The sequence below is a fragment of the Fusarium odoratissimum genome (genome assembly GCF_000260195.1).
Source record: "Fusarium odoratissimum NRRL 54006 unplaced genomic scaffold supercont1.2, whole genome shotgun sequence".
In the NCBI taxonomy this organism is placed as follows: Eukaryota; Fungi; Ascomycota; class Sordariomycetes; order Hypocreales; family Nectriaceae; genus Fusarium; species Fusarium odoratissimum.
The window spans coordinates 225982-246133 of NW_022158688.1; the positions used below are offsets into that span (position 1 = coordinate 225982).

The following is a 20152-nucleotide window of genomic DNA, read 5'->3' on the forward strand; positions in this document are numbered from 1 at the left end:
ATTAGTGCTTACTGGTTAAAACTCTTTCCTAAGGCTGGCCTAGGTATCACTCTTGTTTATGGATAGAATCAAAGCCAGAAGCATGCTTTGATAATGTAACGTCTGTCTAAACCAGGCTCCAAGGCAGCACCAGCATCAGCACCTTTTATGTCATATTCCATGAAGTTGTCTTAAAATTCACCGTACGGTGTACCACAAGTCTGTTCTACAGCCACCAAAATGTCTGGACGACGTGAAAATTCCAGTGACAGTGACAGCGACTGGGTCGAGGTCGAACGCGTTCCACTTATTATTTCGTTCGACGATAGCGACGACTTATCGCAACCCACGTCACCATTCATACACCTACCACTGCATGAGCCCTATGCAACCACCGAACAGGGCCTGGGATCCCGGTTTCTCCCCTCTGAAACCACAACCACTGATTGGGAGATACGACAAAACTCTGGGAACATGGAAACCGAATCATCAACATCCAAGGGACAGTTGCCCAGCCTATCGACCTCCGAGTCAGTTCTGGGCAGGCAGGAGGATACCATGACCACGACCACCGATCCCGCTACAAACCCTCGCGATTTCCACCGGGCCTGTTGTGGAGTGAAAGAGTTCCTCGCTACAGTCACTGAACTTGCATGTGATTTAGGGGCATCTCGCATTTCCAGTATCAGCAGGATATACTCGGTATGTCAGCAGCTCTTGACACAAGCAGAGGAGCTTGAGAAAATTTCCGAGTCATTTTTCAATCACTGGGTTTCCAATGGTTCCAAGACGCCTGCGGTAGACATCCCACTTGGTCCCGACCTCTGTACTCTGGCGAAAAGGCTAAGCGCACAGCTTATGCAAACGCATGGCGAGCGGCGTGAGTTCCTTCCAATCGATGGCAGTATTGCTTCGTTGGAGGCGAGAGGCATCCCACTGTAAATGGACCTTGCGCTAGCCTGCTGTTCAGAATCGTTGAGAGATACTCATGAGGTACTCATTGAGTTCCTGCCCATCCTAAAAGCGCAAGTAAATTCGTCTAATTACACATGATTACTTCGCTAACAGAATATAGGGACTTTGACGAGTTCAGCACTAGATGCATGGCTTTTCCACCTAGAAATACGGTATGTGAGTATCCCAAGTAGGGACCCATGATGGGATACCATAAGAGTTCACGAGTTACGAGTTGTGAACTATACTACCAGTAGGGGTTTGCGTGCTGGGTGAGATCGCAACAATGATGTATTTTCATCAGGTATACAGCAACACCGATATAAACCTCGCGGGTCATTAGCTCGTAATCAGGAGTCAAGTCCAAAGCTTGGATATCATTAATAAGTCCTAGTAAGCCAAAAACCTTGTCACGCGGATCTGTTATTCCGCAGATACCAGTCACAGCAAGTAATTCCCTTAAGTCTACAGGTACTCGTGGCAATTATTATTTCATTTTACCAACAAATCGCACCTATTGAGGAAACTCGACCCCTTGTAAATAAAGCTGAGAGATTAACTCATTAGATATTTTAAGTGATAACAGCCTGCAATGAAGCGTGATAGACTATGCAAGAAGAAGCTCTTGGACGATCTATACTTGGGCAAAGCAAGACCTCGAAAAGAGCTTGTTAAGAATGGCAAGATTGGCGGGCTCACTTAAGGATAATATATCGGGGGTATCTGTCGTTTAAAGATGTTTTAATAGAGTTATGGCCGTTGTGCTTGAGCCATCTACTCTATGCTCTTCTTCCCCTATATAAGTATGAATATATGCTGCATTAGAGTATATAGTTCTTATTAACCCGACCTGATGAGATTATTCAGAAGGAGATAACTGATCAATGCAAATAGAATCGACCTATAGTAATATTAAGTTATCTTTCTGGCGCAGGCTTCGTAAAGCTCGGTTACAATTGAATGTGATAGGGAGGACTCTCGTATCTTCGCCTTCACCTAGAAATATGCGCTTTGAAAGTGATGTATCTCCGTTGTGATTTGCCTAAGTATAAGATAAGGCAGAATATCCTATAGACTTGGCGTGACTCCAATCGACCACGGAAAGACATCCGCTGAGTGTCTCGAGCCTGGAACCGCGGAACAGCTTCAGTAGTCGAATTTGGGAAGGCTTTTAAGTAATTAATTTCCATTTAAATAAGGCTATTTCATTTTTTAGGCTTCCTTTTATATATAAGATTTAAAGGGGATTTCTTAAAATTATAACTTGAGAAAAAACCTTGAATTTATTTTAATTACTATTAATAAACCTTTAATTAAAGTATTCTTTAAGGAATTATAATTACTTTTAACTTTATATAAGATAAAAATAACTTCTTTTTATTATTTAAACTTAATTTTCTTTTAAATTTATAAATGAGCCTTAAAAGATATATCTAAGTATTCTTAAAATCTAATCTTTTCTACTGCCAGCTACCCCACTTCTACTACCTCAACTCAATATCACAATGGAGTCTACCAAGAACAACGCTCGGAAGATCTGCGCCGCTGTCGTTTGTTATGCCAAAGAGCATCACCAGTCTGTGAATGCCGTAGTCAATGCCTACTATCCTCAACCATCATCACTTTCTCCTCGCACTGTCGAAAAGACAGTCCAGTCGACCTCATCAACTCCCCGATCTTCTTATGAGACGGATAACTGAGTGTCTGTTATCGTTCTGGTGTATTCGCATGCATATTCGCTTGCATATCGGCAGGTTTGGAATGGCAATATACGATGCTTGGAAGAGTATTGGCATAGAGCCAATGGGATTTATAGCGCTTGGTATAATCGGTGTTTATTAGGCCACATTTCTTGCTAGCTGGGATAACTTGGGGGAGTGGTGTTAGGATTGAGTTAATATGATAATACTTAAATGTTTTCTTTTCCATCATGACGCAACAAAGGTGACTGCAGTAACTTGCACGTGATGACTTAATCTCGAATATGGCGATGCGCACTCGGCTGACTTTGGGCAGAGAACACAAGGGCTATAGATAACATCCATTTTAACAGGTTTTTTACGACCACTAATCGGTTCGTGCCCCTTACCTGATCCGATGTGACAAGCTTCTAGCGAAACGGGTGCTGTAGCCGCTGGTGCTCAATCCTTATTGCTCACATTTTCGGCCCCCAAGTTGCCCCCTGTCTTTCAGAATTCAGACCCCTGCGTCAACTGGGTCTAGCAGCAACATTGGCCCTCTTAATTGGAAGAAGGTGAGCATGTGGTGCAGGCTGTTTTCAGCTCTTACTCAATAATTACCGCACTGGCTAGGACAGGACTTTAAAAGCGCTGACTATTTCTGCTATTTCTCTGGGCGAGGACCCCGCTTTCTCGCACACAACATTTCTCTCGTCCTTGGACCAATAATTTGGCATTTTATAACTACATAACGACCTTCGCCAATCTACTATACAATGCGTCTCTCGCGGGTGATATGCCTTCTGGCAGCTCATGGGCTGTACATATCTACCGTCTCCGCGGTTCTCGACCGGTCTCGCTCCCAGTTCCGGTCATGGTTTCCCACAATAGAAAAATACTCCAAAGAACATTGGATGAAGGAAGATTGCCCTAAAGAGTTCGAGGCCTATTTCGATGAGAACCTAAGGGAAGAAGGTGGTGCTCACGTCTACTCAAGCGACTTGATGAACTGTATTCTCAATGTCTATGGAGAGGTCAACAAAGCAAACATGGCCGTCACAGCTATCCTGCTGGCGCTTCTTCCTGGAGGTCTGGTACAGTTTGGACCTAGCATGGCTGAGATAAGCCTCTTGAGCACCCGCAGACCAATCCTTGCCATGCTCCTAGGCTTTGGACTAATGTCACCAAACCCTAACGAGTTTGAGTACGAGGCCATATTGGAGAAAGCCTCTAACAACAACGAGCCCCTTGTACCCCTACGCATTTTAGATGGACGCTCCTTCGCTGCAAAGGTTCTTGTGTCTCTTGTTGAATATGGCATCGGGTTAGCCGCGACGGGAAACTTGTTCTGGGAAGTCTATAGGTTCACGTATCAAGCTATATCCCTTGCCCCGATGGTCGTCTACATTTACGGCTTGCCAGAGACATCTATACTGTTTGGTTGGGCCTTTCTGAACATACCAATCTACCTGCTAAGCTTTGGCGTCTTCGCCTTGACCTTCCGCCGGACGACATCAAGAAGCAATCTTGTTAGCTTTATCGTTGGCGAGCTGACTCCTTGTGGCCAAGGCCGAAACCTTACAATCAGGCGTCGAGACAATAGGCGGTTCCAACAGAACCTTCTTGGGACTGCTGTCAGAGTGATTGGAGGTCTTCATATCATTCTTGGCACTGTTCTCATCGGTAGCATTGTTCTTATCCCTTTGGCAGACTCTTTGCCGGTTATCTACACCTTTGTCTTCGCGGCTTTATCTACAAGGGCTGTCTTGGTTTACGAGTTGAATGGTCTGGCGAGAAAGACGACTATAGAGAAGGAGAACATGTCACGGGAAGCTGATGCTGAGGCCAAAGGTCTTCTAGGCGTTAATTGTATCCCACTGACCCAAAGGGATATGGAAGAGTAATGCGATCTGATAGCATGCCAGCACCGTGACCACAGGCCTGCGCCTACTGTCCAGCAAAAGATTTGACGGTCACCCTAAGCTGGAAGTAATCATAAGTTACTCTAGAGGGCATATTCCACATATGATCAACCAGATAAAAAAGAATACTGCTTTATTTGGCGTGCAACGTGGGTTTACAGAGGTTATGGGTAATGACATTTGGATTACAATATCAGGAATGTTTAATATGCATTTATAGCATTAACTCTCGGGAAATATGCCTCATAAAAAAGTAAGTTTAGCGTTGATTACTTTTTTAGCCATAAGAAACTTGGTAGAAAGTATTTGGAGATAATTGGAAGAGAAAAGATCCTCGATGAATATTAACTCAAGGATTTTACATCTGAAATGCAAGACAAATATTATTTGGTTGAGCAGATTGAGACAGTGCACTAAGTTAATAGATCTTCTAATTTGTTTATACAGTCTCTCGACCTTTGACTTTTGAGATAAGCACAATAACAGGCCCTTAAACCCCGATCCTAGGTTTATTGCGCGTATGGATGTGCCAAGAGAGCACGGTAGGGACAGAGCTGTTAATTTTCTATACATAGGAACAATAAATCAGGCAGTAGCCCCCCCTAGCTTCTGGCCTTTATAATTCTCATCTATATACCATTTCAAATTATCCTTTCTCGTGAATATCTTACCACAACTATAGCATATCCTACTTATAGGTAGATAATTAGTTTACTCTGCCTACAATTTATACATATTCCAATCATAGCACTATTTTTCCTTTTCCCCGCTTACCTTTTCCCCAGTACAGTCTTAAGACACATTCTATAGTGGCATAGATACTGCCTAAGAACAAACAACATAAGCTAATCAGCATAGGTTTTGTTATATCTACCAAGATCCCCGACAATAATAATAATATAAGTATTCCTATATAATAGCAGCTTTATATTTGCAGTCTTTCTAATTATAACTGAGTTGTGGTTTTCTTTTTGGCAAATTAGCCAGAGAACTGCCTAAGAAAGACACCTAGTATATAAAGGTTAAACTAAATCCTGCTATATTATATATTTCTTTTTTTAAGTTTGCAAGTCAGCCTCTGAGTCACGCAACTATCCAAGGATGCTTTACAAAAGTCCTCCATGCAGGGTGGGGCGAATGCGGGCGAGAGCTAGCTTGTGGATGGGTTGTGTTTATTCAATGATGAGAGATTCCAAGTGTAAGGAACGCAAGACTGGCCCAGGCTCAACAGTGTATCCCTTCGGCTTGACGATACCACTCCTAGCTCACAATGATCTACGGAACAAGCCCAGGGCGATGCTTTTAAACTCCTCTCCATACTGTAGCTTTGTTCTCCAACGCAATGGAATTCCATCCTCGCCGTCCCTCCCACCGAGCAAACCGCCCGAAATCGCAGCATTTGTATCCGTGTCGCCACCGATACGCACGACATCAACCAGAACATCCTCCAGCCCACGCCTGTCCAGCAATGCCGCAATGCCAATGCTTAAGGAATCAAGAACAAAGCCACCACCATCGTCTTTCAGCTTCGGCGAGGCACCCTTCTTGGCCATAGTGGCTATACTAAGTTCTTTTCCCAATTCGATAGCTCGGTTTACCTGGGCAGATTTGAGTGCAATTGCAACATGTTGCCCGGCGGCGATGGCATTTGCGGCGCTGCTCCCGTTAATCAACTGGGAGACAATCGTGTTGTAGGCGGCGCAAGAGACGGTGCATTTCTTATCGTCATGCGTTACGCGGCTGATGCGCTCGCTTTCGACGATGAGCGTCTCCGGATCAGTCTGGAGAAGGCCAGTAGGGATGCAGCGCATTAAACTGCCGTTACCGGCCCTCCCCCTACCAGCTCCTGCATGGTCAGGGTCTCGTGTCTCTCGATACTTTTCTAGGCCATCTGCTACCGCCTCCCCGATATCTTTTGGGCGTCTCCCAAGCTCTCTACCTGGCCAGTCACCGTCCTCCCATTTTAGGAAGTTCTCTGCCGAGAGACGAGCAATATCGTCTCCTGGCTGGAAGTCTCGATAAGCTAGCAATACCGCGCGGGTCATGTCGGTATCGTCAGTCGCCTGTCCAGCAGACCACGAGAGAAGCCCTCGACCAATAAGGTCTCGAAGACCACCTGGATAATCGCTTGCAATTAGGTCATGTGGGGCGAATTCGAGGGTAGCACCAAGCGAGTCGCCAACATGAACGCCGAGCAGGGCACCGATGATTCGAGATTCATGGTCGGACAGACGTTCAGGGTGAGACATACTGTTGACGAATTGGTGGGCCTGTTATTCTGAAACTTAGGATAGAGGTTAGTCTAGTCTACTATGAATAAAGTCTATGCTTTAAGTAAGCACTTTCCTTGGTGCCTGAGGTAGTCATAGTATGGTGGCGATCTGTGATGACAGCTTTACAAAAATGCCGATCGAATCGCAATCGCTTACCGGCGAATTTTGGCCGGACAATCCTTCGTTCGAGAACACTGTTGACCTTTATGGGTCTAGCGTTAGTAGCCAATCATTATATACGTAGTAAATATAAGACGGACTCGTTTCGCCGCCAGGCTTATTCACTTGCTTCTTACGAGATTCAGCCTAGTGTATCTATCCCCATACATAACTTTATCGGGCATCAGACTGCCATAAGATTGCAAGGATACAAGGGTCAAAGCCTTTGGGCTGCATAGCCCCCAATGTTGTAGGTTACGCACTGTAGATGTACGCAGCTACGGCATGCTTCCTCCGCTTGTTCCAAACTTAGACAGAGCTTCCGTGTTAATGTAGAACGTCTTGATGGGATATTGGATCTGGCATTGACAGACATGAGTGTTCAATTTCACACTTGGCTTCAAGGGGTCTCTATAGCGGCAATCCAGTTAGAAGAGATTTAACTTCGAGGGATTCGTGGAGGTTTCAACTTACGATCTCATCACAAGCGCGGAAGAGCTTTAGTGATTTCCATCAATAGCATGTTAGTTCAGACCTAAAGAGGTCGCCAAAAGACCAATCACATAGTTTTCAAGGGTATAGGAGCTTGCCTGACCAAGGTTCCGTCTCCTTGGGCTAAGTCCACTCCAGATTCTCCGTCAATCATACTCGAAGATAGTGACCAACCCGAAAACTCGTCCAATTAACTCCATAATGAAGGAGTTGGCTTATGTGGATATGATGATCGCACGAGGCATACAGCAATTTGTCGTCCTTGGACCTTGCCGCAGAGCGATTCCGTAGATTCAAGGTTCTTGAGCTTGTCTACATTCTCCAGCTGGTAAACATATTTATAGCTTGTTCTAAACGCTCATTGAGTTATCCAAAATATCTACAACCAGAGAGTTCATCTTTTAAACAACCACAATAATCCCTAATCCCTAGCCCAACTTGCCAAGGACTGTCTCGAGTCGATGCCTTTCTATCCCGAACTTGCTGCGAGCTTCATCGATAAGCTCACCAAGTATATCCAGTGGCAGTCTACCCTCTAAGCTCTCAAGAACCCCCCGGAGACATACACATCGTTCCCGACCGACATCTTAGGAGGCCTTAAGAAGAATCGCAGTACCAACTTCTCAAGTCAGTGGGAGTTTGATGCAGCGATTAATGCACTTAATACCGCCAACGACGGTCATCTCAGGGTCGATCTTTGCTCTAATACTCTCTTCAGCTTCATTCGCAACGAGACGTGAGCCATCTGCCCCGCACTAACAGCTGTATGCAGAATGGACAAACCCGAGTGAGTCTTCGTGTCGCCTTTTGCTCCACGATCGATAAGAAGCTTGACGATGGGAGTATGGCCAGGTCCACTGAGGGCCTCGTGAAGAACTGACCAGCCGGTTTTGTCGGCGGAATCTGGCTTAACGCCGAGGTCGATGAGGCGTTGAACACACGCCACGTTCTCTGTGACTGCTTGGTGAAGAAACGTTTCCCCACGAGAGTCCGCATAGCTAGCGTCGATGCAACGGTCGTGTAGCCAGGAGGTCACGGCAGGGTGTTCCATTGTGAATGTTTCCTGGAAAATTCCCGGCTTGTAGTAGTGATTGGCTTGCAATGGGAGCCAGTGATTTGGATAGCCTAAGATAATCACAGACGAGGGAACGAAATGCGACTTTACTTAGAATCTATTCACAGTGACGCATAAACTGGTAACTCTGATTTACCTCGCGTCTGACGAAGTGGTTAGCGAGTCTCTGAATTTCAGGGTCAGGTTATTAGACCAGGGCAGATTTGGAGCTCTGTCCACTGGGTATATCTGGAGAAAGAGCTAAATCTGAGTGTAATGACGGACTCATATTCTTGCGAGGCGAGAACTATCAACGAATAATTACAACAATTCTTGAACAAAAGAGCTGCTTGACAAACTTAGAAAGCTCCAGCTCTTTCAAGAACCCGGCTTCTCGGGTAGACCATCTCTTTAGACGCTGTAATGCTTGTAGACTAATATTTGTTAACGAATACCTAATTTATGTATAAACTTAGGTAAGGTTCAGTTAGCTTTTGTAGCCTTTAGGAAAGGCACAGTCCGGTATCACACCATGCAGAACATCCCCACTCATACCGGGGCCCTCAACCGGTGAATTCTTGGCTATTCTATTGGCTCTCCTTTTATGTGATATGAGGGGCTAGGCCGGAACATCTCGACTGAGAGTGCCCGCTAGAATACCACCCATGTATTTATAGTCAGTCAGATCACGCCAGATCGAATTTACTTCAATTAGCTATCCTATACAATCAACCTTCCACGACAATATAATCTTCAAACATCTTAACTATGCCTGACTCTTTCCCTGACTCTACTCAGTCCCTCCCAACATGGGAGACGCGGGCCGAGGAGAAGCGGAGTCGTTCGGCCAAAGCCATTCCGAGTGCATGGCTGCTCCCCTCTCATATTATGGACGGACTCAAGGTACCACTCGAATCAAATAAGAACAATCTTATTTCCCTTGATATTCCACGTCGTTCTGGAATTTTGAGTGAGATCGAGCTTGACATCACTGAATCATTTACCACCATGCAGCTCATAGAGAAGCTGGCCGCTGGGGCTTTCACGGCTGTCCAGGTTGTTACTGCGTTCTCTAAGAGAGCAGCAATTGCTCAACAGCTGGTTTTTTATCACCATCGGCTTGGTGCGAAGTTCATGCTGACGTTAAAATAGACCAACTGCCTCACTGAAACCTTCTTTGACGAAGCAGAATCGCGTGCTCGGCATTTGGATGAGCTACGAGAAAGTGGGAAGCTCGCTGGGCCTCTTCATGGCCTCCCTATCAGCCTCAAAGACAGCCTCCAGGTGTCTGGTACTCAAGCTACCATCGGTCTGGTTGCCTATCTCGATGATTATTCCAAGACCAATTCCCCTCTTGTGGAGATTCTTATTTCGCTCGGAGCAGTTCCGTTTGTCAAAACTAATGTTCCGCAAACCATGATGGCAAGCAAATCCCAAACAGCCCTTGGAGGATTCTTTTCGGATGCTAATAGAATGTACAGACAGCTGACTCCCATAACAACATATTCGGCCGTGTTCTGAACCCATGGAACACTGCTCTTGGCGCAGGAGGTTCGAGTGGTGGTGAGGGCGCATTGGTCGCTTTTCGGGGATCTCCCATTGGAATTGGAACTGATATAGCCGGTATGTCGTTCCCTTCATCCATTTGCTATTAGCAGACTTTGTTCACATAAAATTCTAGGTTCCATCCGTATTCCTGCTCTTTGCTGCGGGACATACGGCTTCAAACCAACAGCCGGACGAATTCCTTATGGAGGGCAAAAGGGCTGCAGTGATCCTGGTCTCAAATTTGTTCTAGCGTGCGCTGGTCCATTATCTAAGGACATGGAGAGCATGGTGACTTTAACAAAGTTGATTCTCGACAGCCGTCCGGCCAGGTTGGACTCAACAGCAATAGATGTTCCTTGGAGAGAGACGCCTAGCTTGTTGGGGCGCAAATTGAAGCTGGGTGTCCTCCCAGAAGACCCCTCTTATCCCCTTCATCCACCAGTCCGAAATGCCGTTTCGCAAGCTGTTAAGAAACTGAGAGCTGCAGGACACGTTGTCATGGAGTTGGCTGCTGAGGAATGCAAAATTGCGGAACTGACCGAGATTGCATGGGGGTTCTTTGGACTAGACTCGACTGGAAGCCGTATTGTGTCCGATTCAGGAGAACCACGCATTCCATCTCGAGATCGTATCGATTCCGAGTTCAAGCGAGTTGCGAAGATCCACCTCCCTGACATGACGATGTTGAGCCCGTTGGAAAGGCTGTCGTTCCTCAACGCCAAGAAAGCAGCTGCGCTAGAAGGATGGCGCAAAGTATGGGAAACCCGTGGTCTTGATGCTGTCATTGGGCCAGCTGCCCAGAACACGGCGGTTAAACATGACGACTATGGGGTGCCACCTTATACCTGTTTCTTGAATGTCCTTAACGCAAGTCATCTCAACCCGGCTAATAGTTCAGCACTGACAGCTTTACAGTACCCTGCTTGCGTAATTCCTTTTGAAAATGCAAGTCCCATTCCAGGTGCAGAGTTCCAGATACAGGCTGGACAAGCTGGTCCTCCTTGTGAGTAGTCCATAGCCCCAACTATTTATTCCGGAAATGTTCTAACTTTGGTAGATGACCCCGAGTTGACTGAGGGGGCACCATGTTCCATCCAAGTAGCCACTAGTTCAATGCGGGACGAGGAATGTATGGCTATATCGGCCTTGGTCGACAGGGCTCTGAGAGGATAGATCAGGATTGTTGGTTTCGTTCTCCCATCTCAGGCGCCGTAAAGAGTGCCAAGCATCTCGTTCGTAGAGACAAAGTACATGCTCGATGTTATACCAAGACATTGTTCCAAAATGGTCCAGTGCTTTCCAGAACGTCTTGACGACACCCTGCACATATTTTGAAAATCCCGGCGATTGGCCGACTAGCCTGGGAATCTTTGAGAACCATGTCTCCCTCTGTTCCTCATCTCTCACTTCGAAACACGCTGCTATTAAAGGTAGTGTAATGTTCAGAACGCTTTTATTGGTGGCAGCTTGTATAATGTCCAATTGTTCCAGGATAGAGGTAGCCACAGCAATCGCTGGTTCGTTGTTGGTGCCAAATGGATGACGCAGTCGGTGTACTAAGAGCAGAACTCCCAGCTTTGTAACCTGTGCCTGGCAAAGTATCTGTGAGACCTCGGCAGCAGAGGAGTGTTGAGAAAAGCTTCGTGATAAGTGTGGCTTCCAGGCTTTGACGAGTCGCTCAGTTCGGTCGAGAGCCCCCAGAGCCTCCAGCTTATAGGGGAGATCATCCATATCATCCAGGGATAGAGTATTGTTGATTTCGCAAATATCGTACAGATGTGGGAGCAATGGAGCAAAGATTCCGACGTAACGATCGACATGATGGTCGAATTCAGGCAAATACCGAAACCTCAGAGATGGGAGGGACCCAGCCATCAAACAGTTGAGGATCTCGGGTAGGATGAGACAGGACAGGAAGACCAGCTTGTCGGGATTCAAATCATGGCTCAACTCGTATGTTTCTCTCACCAAACCCAGAGTCTGTTTACATATAGGCACAGAATTGGGTGATGCTGAGCAATAGTAGGTAAACGATATGATCAATCCTCCCAAGGCCAGGCATTCCGAAACACCTTCTTCCGTCCTCACGCTGTAGTTTCGCAGCTTCTGCAGTGCTAATGAAGCATACTTGTAACACTCAGTAGTTGACTGACACTCGCTGGCTAGAGCTACTGCAAGGAAAGCGTCCCGCAAGGTGTATCGCGAGGCGATAAAGTGTGAGACAAGTAACTGGCGATGTCTCTCCCTGAAGCTTGGGCCAACCAGCCAACGGTCCATTGAGGCATCGCTGAGAAGCAAGTTCTGAAACACCTGTTTCTCTAACGTGGAGAGGTCATCGAACGGTGATAGAGGGCGGGAGAGAACTGGACTGGTCAGGCAAGTGAGGTCGGTGTCATTAGGACTTGGTGACGACGAGTCACGATGACCTTTTGTGATCGACACTCGCACTAGCTTTGCAGCTAAGCGCGGGCGGCCAGCTTTCTTTAATGGACGTTTGTTCAGGCACTGGAAGCCCAAGCGACGACAGCGGGCACAACTGGTTTCGGTGTCTTGCTCCCAGTAACAGCGTTCCTTGAGGTTGTGACAGCGGTCACAAGCGCGTCGAGACATAGAGCGAGGCATATTAAATAATAGATTGTTTTAGGGCAGGAATAGGCGAGAAGTAATTAACTCTGGCGATTGATGAGAGTCATTGAAACCAGCGTGACACCCGATCCTCGGTCTGTTCGTTATCATCCTGTCGAGATAAGCCTTTCCCCGCAATCGGAACCCGTGGGTCTTTCCGATCCTGGCATGAATAAGTCGATCCGATGACCCGGAGTTTCAGATGATAGCGGGGAAATGAGGTGGCTGAGCTTTCATCTCTGCGTCACGGAATTATTGACTTGATTGAGCTTAGGTTGAATCGCCACTAGGCTCCCATTACTCGGGCAAATATGAAATGCCCAACCAGAATGCTCAATACTCAGATTGAACAAGTCGAACGATACCTTACATGTGAATGCTATGAGAGCTACTAAAAATGTTTCTACTGTATAGAAAACACTATGCCTAAATACTGAAACATCCCACATGACCAATATCTCATGTCAATACTGCTTCATGACATAGTGATCATACTTGCCTGCCAACTGAACACGGCACTTCCGACCCCAAATGGTCATAGGTATACATGTCAAAGCAACAACAGCAGAAAGGCACCCCAAGACCACAAACATATTATAAACACCCATTCCATTCATCCAGGGCGTGGCGGCGAACACAAGAGCGGTTGCAATAGCATTGCGGATGAACACAACGCCAGTCAAGGCAGGGCCTACAATCTTTAAGAGATACATTAGTCGATGCTCAAGGATATTAGAGCCGAGAAGAACTTACAAGTTGATAAGAGTCTTGGAGGTATGTAAGAGCCATATCGCCGCAACCTCCGATCGCAAATCCAATAATGCCTGCACCAATAGCATTAATAATCCAAGGCATTCCCTGATATCTGTCAGCCTCCTTATTCATGTTCATATTGAACCTGACTTACCTTGGCAATTGTCAAGCCATATATGAGGCTTCCAACAGTCATGCTTAACCCCGGTATCAAGAACAGCCATAGTCGAGTCTCGGGTTCATAAATACCCCCACGACGCTTGGCAATCTGCATAATAAAATAGTCCACGAGCGGTCCTCCAAAAATTGCTCCTAAAATCGCGCCAATAAAAGGAGGTAGATTCATATTTCCTAGCCCGGCAGGTGTGAAATTATACGGGGGGAGGGCGTACAGAGAACTCTGTGTGACGGCCAAGAGGGAGAGCATAGCAACAGCCCAACCGTATTGCAGTGCAGCAAATATGACAGCTGGGAAAGTACAGAGAAGCTGAAATGGTTCATAGATGTCTCTCCAGATGGTACGCCTTTGATGACAGGCGTGCTTGTCCAAAGTCAAGAATGCATGTCGTTGCCAGTACGACTTCATGGGAATACTGTGGTCTATCTCAATGGTATCGCTGTAATGCTGAGGCATGGCCTCATCGTTGCTCTGTGAATCATTTGGTGAGGATGGTTTGGCGATGCTGCTGACTTTACCAAGATGGGTTCCGTCGGGTAAAGACGTGGTAGTCGGGACCTCTTGGCCATTCAGGGCCGGTGGGATATACTTGGATTCCTCGAGGAAGAATATCATGAAAACACTAATGATGCCTATCAAGACGGTGCAGGACCAGCATGCCCAGCGCCAGCCCATTTTCACGGCGACCTGACCTCCGTAAACTGGTCCTAGATAATTCTATGCTTGTTAGTCAAGACTACGCGTTAAAGCTCGGAAGAATTCTTACCCCAACAAGGACCATGCCAAGATAGATACCATTCATTGTACCACGTTGGTGGACGAAGAACAGGTCTGCGACTGTGACTTGGAAGAGCGCTTCGTTTACTGCTCCAGCAACACCAGCAATGGCATTACATCCGAACATGTCTCCAGCAGTATACGTCTCGGCTTGCCAGGCGCCAGCTGCAAACATGATGGCAGCGGTGGCGAGGTAAACGGGACGACGGCCAATTCGTAACGCGATGGGGACAAAGATGATACAGCCGATAGCCAAGCCTATCATATTCACAGCATAGCCGTTATTCATAGTATCATAACTTAAGCCGAGCTCTTCGTTGAAGTTTTGCCAGAATGGCACGCTCATGCATGGGCTTCAAAACGGAATATTAGTCGGGGGATGAGGCGGGGTCCGATTGGAGGACCTACATGGCGAACATCATCATGGAATAAAGTGAAAGCAATATCATATGGAGGGTTTTTCGCCAAGCGCTCCAGTTCTATTATGAATTAATTAGCCTTGTTCAAATGGTGGATCGCGTATCCGTACCAGTGGCTGGTTGGGGTCTGAACTTGGCTGAGGAGCCAGAATCATATGGGTGGCTTGTAAGTCATTGATGCGCTGCGTGCCCGGAGGCAACGCGTCGATGTTCAAAGCGTTTTCCGGCATGATTATAGTGAACGAGCCGCTGTAGCATGTAGTCTAGTCAATGAATTACGGGACGCGACGATGTTATATGCCAAGTTTTGGACAAGCCGTCCATCCCTTATCCTACTGTTCTCCAACTACCGAAATGCGGGGTTCTTATCAAGCCTCTTTGCAAGCGTCCAATCATGGCACGAAAAAACTACCGGCTCAGACCGTCAGCAACTGGAAAGAAATTGGTCAAATGGGCAAGTGGATAATAGGCCGGTTCTAGGCTGGGTTTGGCTGAAGCCTTTGACGTTATCTCTGCTGATCACCGCTGGTGTTGCAACACTACAACTGCAAGGGAGACACTGCGCTATCCCGGCGGGACTAGCTGCCATAACAGGTATAGTTTTGGACATTTTGTTTCCTTTTCAGAAGGGCACATGATAAAGAACATGCATTACTTGCATAGATCATATCCAAGAAGGACAACAAACATTCACACTGATACGTATGATGCATCGACTGCTATTTGAGTTTCAAAGAATGTATTCACAGCCATTCATTCCGTCACTCTAGCTAGACTTTCTCATTCACTAGGGAACGCCGCAACCATTGATTCCACCGCCCGCTCCAACGTAAGAGACTCCAGCCTTTCCTCAGTGACGAGAAATGATGCTGGCAGCCACGAAGGCACACCCTCATCAATTGCCATCTTGGCAACAGCCTGACCACTCAACCAACACTTATCCATCCCATGACCGTTGAATCCTGCTGCAATCCACTCATCACTGCCCGCTCTCCCAGTTGATTTCTGGGCCAAGTTGCCTACCAGAGGCAATCCATCTGGAGTAAATCCCATGATACCAGACCAAACTTTCCTCGTCCTGGCATTATCAGCATCTATGAATATCTTGGGAATAATGGATGAGATATGCTCTTTTGCAGTGGGGCTCACTTCCGAGTCATCACTCGTGAGCAGGTTCTCAACCTCCTGGCTCTCGCCTCCAATAACAATCTCACCAGTTTTCGCATTCTGTTGCGCATAATAGAGTCCAGGCGTCACTGTTCTTGTCTCCGGGTCATAATAACCCTTGTGGGCCTTGGTCCATGACAACTCGTGGCCAAGTCTAGGAAACGAGTCGCCGGGATCTTGGACCGAGACTGTGCCCCTGAGCTGATAAACTACCCCGGTGAGGTTAGGCAGTAGGTGTGATGAATACCCATTCGTGCAGTGAATGATCTTTCGTGCTCTTATGACACCTCGTGGAGTCTGCAGTAAGTACATGTGCTCGGCTTGGCCAGCGACTCCTTGAGAGGATATAGAGAGGACGGGGGTATTAGTCTCAATGCTGAATCGACTCTTGTGGGCGTTCAGAAGACGCTTTTGAACGATGGTGATAAGTCGGTATGGCCAAAGAGCCCCAGCACCCTTTTGTTCAGAGACAGCGATTCCATCTCGATACTTGTACTTGTTCTAGAGGGACAAGAGATGTCAACACAAGTTCACGTACGTAGTGTAGCGCAATACTACTGACCTTTATTACATCTTGATCTTCAATAACTCCGTATGCAAGGTTCGTTTGACCAGCGGTAGCTTTCATCAGCTCCAATGAGCCTTTGAGGTGTTCCAACGTTTCTCTGTCTCCAATTGTGGCAGTGGCGTTGACTTCGCGAAGTTCCACAGCGTCTTGTTCAAACTCATCCAGCTGAGCAACTACTGCTTTAAGCTCTGCAATATTGGCCTCGGAGAAACGCAAAATTTTGATAGCTTCTTCAGCTCCCAAACTATCAGCAAGGTCTTGAAAGCGATCGCAGATGTCGGAAACAAGATGACCACCGTTGCGGCCTGTAGCACCACTACAAGCGGTGCGAGCTTCCAACATAGTGATCCGCCCTGCCGCTCGAGGATGGTTGAGCAAGGTGTGAGCAACACTGGTGCCAGTCACGCCGGATCCAATGATAGCGAAGTCTGTCTCAGAAGGCAGATCCGCTGATTGGATAGTAGATATTTCCGAAGGAGGTTCTTGCCAGTAAGACGCAGTCGGGTGAGTAGAAGGCAGCCCAGCTGTGAGGCACAGTCGGTCCTTGACCTGTTGGGCAAAAGCTGGCGAGATTCAGTGGCTGATACGCCAAGTCGGGGTGGCATTAGTGACCTACCGTCTCGGGACATTATGAGAGCAAAAATAAGTTATCTGGGGCTGTGGTTTTCCTTGTTCAGCAGTTGCAGTTTTACAATTGGCAATGTAAAACAGCCGTAATTTATAGCTGTTGCTTTACTTCTAACTGACAGATTGGGAAGAAGGGGGCTTCTCCACACTGCAAAATCGCAGGCGGCCTATTAACGCACATCTGATTGGACAGTATTGCGGGAGACTTAGCGTGACCCATTGTGGTGGTGGCACGCGCAGCAAGGGAGCAAATAAGAGTGGGTTTAAAGAGCCATTCTCACTCGTTGATCTTTTATCTATCTAACTGCCTACTACAATGAGAATGGCTGTCCTTTCCTAGACATGCCGACAAAGGAGCATATGCATGTGATCGCCTCAAGGCTGGGCGGATCCGGCCTGTTCCTTCGTTCAAACTGATTCTAGGTTTCATACTCCAACTCATAAGTGATTACTTCAACTTCGCGTGTTCGTGCGTTGGCTTTACATGCTTCGCGACGATCGCCTGGTTGAGTAACATGAACCTTTCCACAAATGTAGCAGAGTCCTTGGTCAATTCTTCGCTGTTTACGGTCTCTGTATCTTCTTTGATGATTGTCTCTGCAAGTCTGGCAGTCCGGGCGATTGAGCAGCGCTTCTTGGGTGCCGCACCTATAACAGATTCTTTCTTTCCCAAGATTACGTTTGTCCTCGGGCGTCAAAGGACGGCGCAGCTGGTCCAAATGACGTTGGCAAAAGATGCATGGAGGATAAGCACGTGCTGTGCACAAGATGCAATATCGAACCTCGGGTGAGTGCACGTTGCCTTCGAGGCGATCTAGGTGTCTTTGACGCCAAGTTGGACAGCGCAGAACACATCCTGGCAAGGGATTACTACAATTCAAAAAGTACCATTAAACAGTGTTGCCCCTTGGTCTTGAAGGGTTCATAACAGGCTGGTAGGATAAACTTCCTTGAGACTGAATAGGATATGGGTTTGAACCATAGGAATTTGTATGCAGCGGGCGGGTATCGTCATTTCGCGAGCCATAGGCTTGATCATCATAAGTTTGCGAACTGTAGGGATGCATATCATGAGCTGGATAACGAGTAGGCTCGGAAACGTATGAAGGGACATGGCCTTGCATGGTATAATCTTGGTGATATCCCAAAGACCCATTCGTATCGAAGCTCTGTGCCAGCGGTCGTCGATTATAGGCATCTCTTAATTGGTATGGGTTTTCGGGTCTAGGATATAGTCTTGGAGAAGCAACTCTTTCGTTGTAACGGTGCTGGCCTCTTTCTTGGTGTGAAGCGTAGCTATCGAAACTTCTAATTGGTGGTAATTGGATATTTTCGGTGTTCTCATAGCTTGATCGGCTTGCACTAACGTAGCGCATCACCTACCAAACGTGAGCATGATCCCAATGGAAGACCGCAGTGGGGAACCATTTATGATACGAATACTGCGGATAATAGCCATATCCTTATGAATGCAGTAAAATGAAGAAGAAACCATGTGGTAATTTTTGACCTATGACACACGTTCTACAGAAATCTAAAGCCAGTCATCCAAGTTCCCAAGACTAGTTAATTTTAATACATAATACTTCCTAAAGTTATATCAAGCTTAACAGCTATTTTACTGCTTTTATTTATGTAAAGGCCTTTTCAATAATATATTAATTACGCCTTTAGATAACATATTTAAGGATATAATTAAAAGTTATAAGAAGGTTACTTAGGATATTTTAAAGTACTTGTTAAATTTTCTTATTAGAGTTTCTAGAATATATATTCTTAATAGTAAGAAATACTTATAAAAGCCCAAAAAGGAAGAGAGTATAAGTAGTTGTGAGTGCAGCCCAACTCCATTCTCTTTACTCACGCGAGAAAAATCAAGCTGATGTCTATTCACTCTGAAATAGGCATACTCAGTCACCAAGGCAGCGCAAATTCATCTTGCAAAGTCATTGGCTATGGCGATGGCACCAAGCGTTCGCGTCAACGCTGTATCTCCTGGGTTCATGGAAACTGTAAGAAGAAATAATTTGTCTTTGCTATTCAAATCTGTGATTGACTTTTTGCCGCAGAAATGGATTGCCGGGTTCCCGCAATCAAAAATAGACCAGGCTAGAGACAAGACTCTTCTCAAGAGAATCACCAAGGTTGAAGTAGGTATACCCTAGAGCCCGCACTACAAAGCAAGGTGCATTAACCATTCAAAGGACGTCGCGGACCAGATAATTTTGCTCATCCAATCAGAGTCTGTGACAGGAACAAATGCTGTCATGGACTCTGGGTTTTTTATCTGAGGGCTACAAGACATATTTGATCACATCGGACATGCCCCACGCGAAAAATCGTTGATAGGATGGATCCTGGAGAAAACCTCGCCCTTTTCTGATTAGGTTCAATATGGCGCTCAAATCCTATGCCAAGGTTGATCAGAGTAAATCATTTGGTCTACAAGAAAATTGCCGAATATCACCTCCCCGTTAATAGTTATCTTCTGCAGCTGACAGGTTTTACAATAGGATCTTTATTTGAATGAAATGACAAGCCAGAGCAAGGGACAAGAATTTATTTATAACGCCTTTTTTAATATATATCATTCTCCGAGTGAGGCCACAGGGATACTGATCAGGCCAAGATGAGGATCTCAAAGAAAGGGGACAACAGGCTAATTACTTTAAAAGAGAGATCAATTACAAACGACGGAAGAACCCTTCAGACTGCCTAGTATCTAAGGCCACAAGCAAGGGCAGGCCAGATCAAAGAAATGACTGCTGCTTCGATGTTATTACGAATAATAGAGGCATGGCCTATAATCTGGGGTTCAGGGGGGTAGATCAGATATTATTGTGTAGCCTGGAAGGTTGTAATTTGTAAAGCTGAGGGCTGTTGGTAACTTCTATCACAGCCGAAGGTTGGTGAGAAATATGTAGCTTTTGTCTCGCGCATTTTGGTTGGACTGAACACCTCATAGTGAACTAGGTGTA

General features: G+C 46.3%; 10 protein-coding genes across 10 annotated transcripts; 4 read left to right on the forward strand and 6 right to left on the reverse strand.

The window, feature by feature from the left end:
* Nucleotides 1–219: 219 nt before the first annotated feature.
* FOIG_01660 (uncharacterized protein) lies at nt 220–921 on the forward strand (the record flags this gene model as incomplete). The annotated part of the gene is made up of 1 exon (XM_031198633.1): nt 220–921. The coding sequence occupies one exon, from the start codon at nt 220–222 to the stop codon at nt 919–921; it is 702 nt and encodes a 233-aa protein (XP_031070670.1).
* Nucleotides 922–2438: 1517 nt separating this feature from the next.
* On the forward strand, nt 2439–2633 carry FOIG_01661 (uncharacterized protein; the record flags this gene model as incomplete). Its single annotated transcript, XM_031198634.1, has 1 exon — nt 2439–2633. One exon carries the CDS (start codon nt 2439–2441, stop codon nt 2631–2633), a length of 195 nt encoding a protein of 64 aa, XP_031070671.1.
* Nucleotides 2634–3295: 662 nt separating this feature from the next.
* On the forward strand, nt 3296–4966 carry FOIG_01662 (uncharacterized protein). The gene has a single exon (XM_031198635.1). The coding sequence runs from the start codon at nt 3389–3391 to the stop codon at nt 4514–4516; it is 1128 nt and encodes a 375-aa protein (XP_031070672.1). The 5' UTR covers nt 3296–3388; the 3' UTR covers nt 4517–4966.
* Nucleotides 4967–5799: 833 nt separating this feature from the next.
* On the reverse strand, nt 5800–6783 carry FOIG_01663 (ADP-ribosylglycohydrolase; the record flags this gene model as incomplete). Its single annotated transcript, XM_031198636.1, has 1 exon — nt 5800–6783. The coding sequence occupies one exon, from the start codon at nt 6781–6783 to the stop codon at nt 5800–5802; it is 984 nt and encodes a 327-aa protein (XP_031070673.1).
* Nucleotides 6784–8045: 1262 nt separating this feature from the next.
* On the reverse strand, nt 8046–8509 carry FOIG_01664 (uncharacterized protein; the record flags this gene model as incomplete). Its single annotated transcript, XM_031198637.1, has 3 exons — nt 8046–8077; nt 8126–8176; nt 8242–8509. 3 exons carry the CDS (start codon nt 8507–8509, stop codon nt 8046–8048), a joined length of 351 nt encoding a protein of 116 aa, XP_031070674.1.
* Nucleotides 8510–9203: 694 nt separating this feature from the next.
* FOIG_01665 (uncharacterized protein) lies at nt 9204–12764 on the reverse strand. Its single transcript, XM_031198638.1, has one exon. It carries the CDS (start codon nt 12680–12682, stop codon nt 11171–11173), a length of 1512 nt encoding a protein of 503 aa, XP_031070675.1. The 5' UTR covers nt 12683–12764; the 3' UTR covers nt 9204–11170.
* Nucleotides 9281–11363, forward strand: FOIG_01666 (uncharacterized protein; the record flags this gene model as incomplete). Its single annotated transcript, XM_031198639.1, has 6 exons — nt 9281–9613; nt 9665–9934; nt 9994–10135; nt 10194–10927; nt 10976–11063; nt 11118–11363. The coding sequence occupies 6 exons, from the start codon at nt 9281–9283 to the stop codon at nt 11231–11233; spliced, it is 1683 nt and encodes a 560-aa protein (XP_031070676.1). The 3' UTR covers nt 11234–11363.
* A 313-nt stretch (nt 12765–13077) lies between the features above and the next one.
* Nucleotides 13078–15173, reverse strand: FOIG_01667 (uncharacterized protein). Its single transcript, XM_031198640.1, has 6 exons — nt 14923–15173; nt 14802–14872; nt 14383–14746; nt 13593–14333; nt 13439–13543; nt 13078–13383 (listed from the first exon to the last, which is right to left on the reverse strand). The coding sequence occupies exons 1-6, from the start codon at nt 15040–15042 to the stop codon at nt 13150–13152; spliced, it is 1635 nt and encodes a 544-aa protein (XP_031070677.1). The 5' UTR covers nt 15043–15173; the 3' UTR covers nt 13078–13149.
* A 419-nt stretch (nt 15174–15592) lies between these two features.
* On the reverse strand, nt 15593–17176 carry FOIG_01668 (uncharacterized protein; the record flags this gene model as incomplete). The annotated part of the gene is made up of 3 exons (XM_031198641.1): nt 15593–16480; nt 16542–17110; nt 17164–17176. 3 exons carry the CDS (start codon nt 17174–17176, stop codon nt 15593–15595), a joined length of 1470 nt encoding a protein of 489 aa, XP_031070678.1.
* Nucleotides 17177–18064: 888 nt separating this feature from the next.
* On the reverse strand, nt 18065–18602 carry FOIG_01669 (uncharacterized protein; the record flags this gene model as incomplete). The annotated part of the gene is given in 2 exon segments (XM_031198642.1): nt 18065–18553; nt 18558–18602. Coding segments are annotated over 2 exon segments (534 nt in total).
* Nucleotides 18603–20152: the final 1550 nt, after the last annotated feature.

Bases quoted from the DNA above. Each gene is read 5' to 3' on its own strand.
- FOIG_01662 (XM_031198635.1), top strand. From the start codon at position 3,389: ATGCGTCTCTCGCGGGTGATATGCCTTCTGGCAGCTCATGGGCTGTAC.
- FOIG_01665 (XM_031198638.1), bottom strand. From the start codon at position 12,682: ATGCCTCGCTCTATGTCTCGACGCGCTTGTGACCGCTGTCACAACCTC.
- FOIG_01667 (XM_031198640.1), bottom strand. From the start codon at position 15,042: ATGCCGGAAAACGCTTTGAACATCGACGCGTTGCCTCCGGGCACGCAG. The intron at 13,544-13,592 runs GTAAGTCAGGTT...GACAGATATCAG, and splicing joins ATGGCTTGACAATTGCCAAG to GGAATGCCTTGGATTATTAA. The intron at 13,384-13,438 runs GTAAGTTCTTCT...TATCTCTTAAAG, and splicing joins TCCAAGACTCTTATCAACTT to ATTGTAGGCCCTGCCTTGAC.